This window comes from Eurytemora carolleeae, unplaced genomic scaffold (genome assembly GCF_000591075.1).
Source record: "Eurytemora carolleeae unplaced genomic scaffold, Eaff_2.0 scaffold597, whole genome shotgun sequence".
NCBI classification, from domain to species: Eukaryota; Metazoa; Arthropoda; class Copepoda; order Calanoida; family Temoridae; genus Eurytemora; species Eurytemora carolleeae.
Window position 1 is genome coordinate 67,366 of NW_019396500.1, and position 6,022 is coordinate 73,387.

General features: G+C 31.1%; 1 protein-coding gene across 2 annotated transcripts; it reads left to right on the top strand.

The window, feature by feature from the left end:
• The first annotated feature begins 388 nt into the window (after positions 1 to 388).
• On the top strand, positions 389 to 3,458 carry LOC111704445 (galactosylceramide sulfotransferase-like). Of its 2 annotated transcripts, none has more exons than XM_023476682.1 (4): positions 389 to 490; positions 2,683 to 2,816; positions 2,869 to 2,952; positions 3,185 to 3,458. In XM_023476682.1, exons 1-4 carry the CDS (start codon positions 415 to 417, stop codon positions 3,299 to 3,301), a joined length of 411 nt encoding a protein of 136 aa, XP_023332450.1. In that variant the 5' UTR covers positions 389 to 414; the 3' UTR covers positions 3,302 to 3,458. The 2 variants fall into 2 exon arrangements, with proteins under 2 accessions (XP_023332450.1, XP_023332451.1); XM_023476683.1 differs by having other exon boundaries at positions 2,869 to 2,945; positions 3,178 to 3,458.
• Positions 3,459 to 6,022: the final 2,564 nt, after the last annotated feature.

Genomic DNA, 6,022 nt, shown 5'->3' on the forward strand with positions numbered 1-6,022 from the left:
AATATTCTTTGTGTTAATTTAAAAAATAAGGGTTTATTTAATGTTATTCTATAGAAATTAGGACTGGGTAACGTTCTGTCAACCAACTGTAAGTTCAAAATGTGTTTAAAAATAACGACGATTTTTTATATTTTTTGATGTATTTTCATGTTTTTATGGGTTTTCGTGTTTATGAATTTCTAAAATATTTTAAGTTAATGCTGTTCATAAAATTGAGATTGTTAACAAACTGAAACTTTGAGAAAGAACAAAAATACCGTTATCAAATGGAATGTTCTTATCAAAAGTAAGAACAGCTACCTAAAATTTTAAACTAATAGTTAACGAACGGCTTGAAAAAGTCTGAAGGTGCCTAGCCCTGATGGAAATATCTGCCTGTATGCGCATTGATACTGTTTTCTTGTTTCCAGTGATATGCTAAATATGAAGCTAAATGCAAGACAAGAAAAAAAGAAAACAAGCTTGAGTGAACCAGCAAGAAAAGCATTAGGAAACAAAACTAATGATTTTAGATGCCTTGTCTTTAGATTTTTTCGATACAATTAATGTCCAATGGGCAATAGAGATAAATAAAGTCTATACTCCCCCCCCCCTCCTCACCAGACGCCACCCCTTACCAATCCATTACCTGCCTTGGCTTTCTGGAACTCCCTCCCCTCGGCTTCTAATCATCTTCTAGTCATGTTGCTATATATAAATTTTAATGAATATTCCGCCGCAGCGCAGAGGTGAGTGAGTCGGCTTTTCTTTTACAGGGATTCTAGGGACAGAGATACTAGCGCCTCTTGTGTTATTAAATATTTAAAAAATCTACATCAACTTGATTCCTCTTGTACTCAAGTACATGTACCTAGTATACTCTATTCTTTTTAAGTCTATTGTTTGGGCTCACAAGCAGGGCTGGGCTCGTTCCTGGGGAACAATCATTCTTTCAGGAAAACGAACAGAACTATCAAGAATGATCCCATATCGTTCCAAAAAAAGATCGGAACAAATATAACCCATTCTAAAGATAATAGAACAAATAGTAAAAGAACAAAATGGAACCACACGGGAATTGCTTGAAAAGAACATTTAAAATCAGGAACGGGTTCTTATTATCCAGAATAAGTTCTATGTCAGGAAAGCATTTTAAATCAGGAATGTGTTTGAAATCATCTAGAAATAATTAAGATATTTTTTATTAAAGCACCTGACCCCCACCCCTTCCCCGGCCTACCTCTTCAGTAAGGGAGGGGAGACTTAGGTTGAAAGAAATTGTTCTTTATAATGTATTTATATACCTGTTTAATTTCATTAAAATATTGATTATAAAAATTAATTCTTTCATAAAAATCTACAAATTGTACATCCCCCTTTATTAAGATAAACTGGGTTCTCAGCAATTACGCGCCATATCCTATGATTTGCATGTTTGAGTTTAATGAAAATTAGTTTAACTTAAATTCTGTATGTCACACATTTTAAGGGTTTTAGGGTTTAAGGACCCCTTCCCCTCCCCCAGCTTCACAAAAAATAGACATTGCAATTATCTAAGCTCATCCTTCTAACACTAAATTTGAAACACATAATTTAAAGTGTATTTTCGGCCGTGTGGAACTTTTTATTATAAAATCGTCATTTTTTAACCCTAAACAGGCTGTAGTTTTTTTGTCATAGCACTCTCACTTTTGACACTATCACCTTGAAATTTTGTGACTTTTAATGAATAGTAATTTAAAGGATTTTTTATTAATAAAATATTTTTTTTAATAAGTGGGGTAGGGTACAGGCCTGAAAAAAAGTCTGATCTGTAAAAAAAAAAATCTAAAATAGCCCATAACTTTTTTGTGACTAAGGCTACAGGTCCAAAAACTATATATTTGAAAAGCCCTTGAAAAATTCATGTAGAAACATGTCTCACACTTTGATATTTGTTTATTACAAAAAAATATTTTTTTCATTTTCTTGACCCTTTTTTAGGCATTTTATCAATCCTTCCTAGGAACCGAACTATTAAAGTTATCAGTTTGATTTTTTTTCTTTGAGCTGGCTTGAAAAATACGGCTATGAACATGCATTTCAACCCTGTACCCATTCTCTAAGGTCTTTTTCTAAGGTGGGCGCCAAATGCCACCCCCAAGCTATCCATAGATTCAGGCCCCCCCAGCTTTTATACTTTATACTTTATACTTTATACTCTTTTATAAAAAACTTTTGTCTTGGAAACTTCAAAAGTACCCCCATACCTTCCATCCCCCCCCTCATATCTCCTTGACAAAGATGGAAGGGGAGGATGGGACCATTATTCACTTAAGAACACCAAGAACGGAACAAAACGGGATGACCTTTCTTAGACTAAAAACAGAAAGAAAGGGAACGAGAATGGAACAATTGGAAAAAAAAGGAACAAGAATGGAATGATCTAAAGCCCTCATTCTAGAACTGAACGGAACAATTTAAAGAAAGTTAGAATGTGCCCAAGCCTAAGCCACACATTTCAGTCCTTAATGAACAATGCTAATTTGTTTTTCATTCATGTCAACAGGTTTCAGCACAAAAGCAAATTTTAGCCTTGATGCCATAATAAAGGAACCAGAAATTCTTTTGAAAGTTTTGGGATTTTTTTTTTCTCTTACTGGAAGGGTTCCAGCTGTTTTAGGTTGTAATCTTTTTGCAGGCAATAAAGTTTTGTGATTTCAGAGAAATATTTGAGTTCAGATTATCTTGTGTATAATCATTTTAAGAAGATATTTGAGAGAAAACTAGAACAGTTTGGAAAACAAAAGATGGAAAAAGAACTAAATATGCTGGAGGAAGAAAATGCAAAGATAAGGGTAAGTGCATCAAATAGTAAATTTTTTTAAAATATTTAAAACATTGTTTTAGGAGATTTGTTCACTGCAAGAAACTGACAATGAAAATGTAGTTGGAGAAAACAAACTGTGGGGGCTAGGAGTTGTAGGATATAAGGAATTCAAAATTAAGCTGTATAATTTTATTTCAAATTTCCTATTCTAAAATGTTTTTTTTTTCAAAGGAAGTCAAACTCATAACGCATTTTGGACAAGGTTTTAGATTTACTTCACAATACATTTTTCTTTGAATGATCTCATCGTATCTAAAAATATTCTATACCATTTTTACAGAGAAAGTGGAAAAATTTTATTTTGAAAATTAAAAAAAAAATATTTGAATATTAAAGGTTGATGCTAGTAAGAATCCTGTGTGTCGCTTCATTGCAATGTCTGAACTTAATTTCCTCAATCTAATGAGAGAACAGCTTAGAGAAAAATCCAACAAATCAAGCAGTAGTGTTTAATTCAATCCAATTCCAGTGTAATAAACTATGTAAATAATCTTACAGTCCACTTTATAACACATGTAAATCCATATAAATCCAGCAATTTGACTTGGTAGTAAAAATCAACTTTTCTTTAGTTACCAGTGAAATTGGTCCCCTATAATAAATAAATAATAAATTGTTCATGTACTGTATTTCCTTATATCAAATCCAAAAGGGTAGTGATCTTTCAAGTAAGTATATTGGTCAATAAAATCATTACTTCAGTAAAATTAAGAGATAAAATGAATAAAAGAAAATCAGATTTTTTCCATTCACTGGTTCACAAACTCTTTCTGTTTTGTTTGTTTACACACAATTCAAACAAAGTTTCTCAAATGATTTTTTTATCATTTTGTAAAGGATCAATTAATGATCAACAAAAAAGTCAACAATTGTTAACATTTTATCTTGAAAAAAAATATTGTTTTTTAATACATTTGTTCATCGTTCATTAATTTTTCTGAACAAAATATTTTGAAATATTTTACTCTTTAACAAAATTAAGGGGGAGTTTGAGTGCCAAAACTTTTCCTGAAAAATCCTTCTCTATCCTCTTCAGAATGAGAAGAAGACATGAGGATTTAATTTAGTCTGAAATGTGTATTGAGTATGTGTCAAGGGATGGGCATCAATTTTGAGAACAAACTAAAATTTTCAAAACAAACTAAATTTTTAATGAACAATGGTGTTGTTCAGAAAAAACGAACAATTTTGATAGTTCAGAGAAATAAAGAAAATATAAATTTTTAAAAAAGAATGAAAAAACATAAATGATTGATTTAAAACTAGGGTTTCCATTCGCAAACTTTTGTGCAATTTTTGGGGAACGAAACGCAAAATTTTTCTTTCTTTGCACATCAGTTTTGTGCAAAATAACAACAATTTGCGCAAAATTGCCCTATTCCGCTTTTGTGAAACTCAAGTTTTGCGGAATTCCGCAACTAGAGTTTTGCTCAATTCCGCAATTTTGTATTCAATTCTGGAAAAATCTTGTTTTGGAATGTCTTCCTATTGGTCACTTTTACATAATTGACCAATGACAGTTAAGAAGAGTTCAAATCTCACGGGTGCACACCTTATTCAGTTAAAATTATTTAACAGGATTAAAATATTGCCAAGTACCACACTCAAATTTCTATTTTATTAATTTTGGTCCCTTAATTTAAACTTTTTGTAACTGGAAGTAACCAATTGAGTGTAGTATAATCGTAATCATACTCCTATGCTAATATTTTTTTATGTATGGAATAAATCTTCAGTTGTTTAGTTCTAAGCTTAGAATATCAATTTTTGACAATTTGCCTAAAAAGTTACATTTTGCGTAAAACTTTCAGTTTTGCGCAAATTGCGCAAAAAATATATCACAAATGTTCGCAAAAAAAAATTTGCTTTAAAATAGTGCAAATTTTGCACAAAAGATTTAGCCATTTCGTGGAAACCCTATTTAAAACAATTGAAACATTTTTTCCTGATAAAACAAAAGTTTTTTTTTACTTGAAGAACGAATTATGGGAACAAACAAACTTTCGAAAAAACAAGAGTTTTTTACTGCTGTTTTTTTAAGCAACATTTTTTCAAAAACAACTGTTATTTTTTTAAGTACGAACAATTTTACTGAGTGAATGTGCAATACCCAGACAGAATGAGTTGGCCTAAAAGAGGGATTTAGACACCATATTTTTAAAAAATGTATTTATTTTCAAGGATAGGACAATTAAAAAAAAATTTATTGAAAGGACGAGGATTTCGATGTGGTTGGGACGAGAAAATGATGGGAATGTGGTTCCGGCTAGAGATTGATGTGGTTGGCCTTCCTCCCCTCGTCAGGGCCTACCTCATTAATTTAAAAAAAAAATTTTAAATTTGAATTACCTGATGAAAAATGGAGAAATTGATATGTAATATTATAATTTCATGAATTTTTTTTAGTTATCAGTTTTTTTTTACTTCAAAGGAGATTATCTTATTGATTTTAAGAGCTAACTACCTAAACTTATCAGGAATTACTCTTATTATGTAGTGAAAATTAAAAGGTTACCGCACTCATTGCACGCACCTTGTTAAAAAATTAGTGGACACCTTATTGTACATTTTGCAACTCAAATTGAGAGACTACAACAAATTTGTATGGCAGCAATACTTTTGCTGCTATTTAATTTTAGTACATATCTGTATTCGGAGCAAAACAATTTCCTTTCACAAAGGGGTGTATTTTTACATTATTGTAGTTGTCTTTTTAAATTTTAAAAAATTACTTCTCTGGATTAATATAGTGAAAAGAAATTGCATGTTCACTGCAGCATTCAAAACCTGAAACTGAAACTGTTAATTTTAAAAAATTCAAATAGTAAAAAAGGGTCTGATGACCAAATTTCAAGTAGCCCTTAAACATTTAACCTCTATAAAGATTATTTAGTTTTTCTGTTTTCAAAAGTTATGACCTGTCTTAATTTCCTTCATTGTTTCTACTGCCTAAATCCATAAGTCACAATTCAGATAATCATGCGCAATTGAAAATTATCAATTATAGATAGATTTACATGAATATTCTCAGACAACAGTTTAAAGGTTACTGTTCTAAAGTGGGTATGCTACTTTTCAAATGCAGATTTACTTAAAATCATGTCAACAGAGCCCTTAACCCTATTCCTGCTGGGGGAGGGGGGGGGGAGTGTCAGATCTATTGGTTTATTTAAC

Bases quoted from the DNA above. Each gene is read 5' to 3' on its own strand.
- LOC111704445 (XM_023476682.1), top strand. From the start codon at position 415: ATGCTAAATATGAAGCTAAATGCAAGACAAGAAAAAAAGAAAACAAGC. The intron at 2,817-2,868 runs GTAAGTGCATCA...ACATTGTTTTAG, and splicing joins AAGAAAATGCAAAGATAAGG to GAGATTTGTTCACTGCAAGA. The intron at 2,953-3,184 runs GAATTCAAAATT...TGAATATTAAAG, and splicing joins TAGGAGTTGTAGGATATAAG to GTTGATGCTAGTAAGAATCC.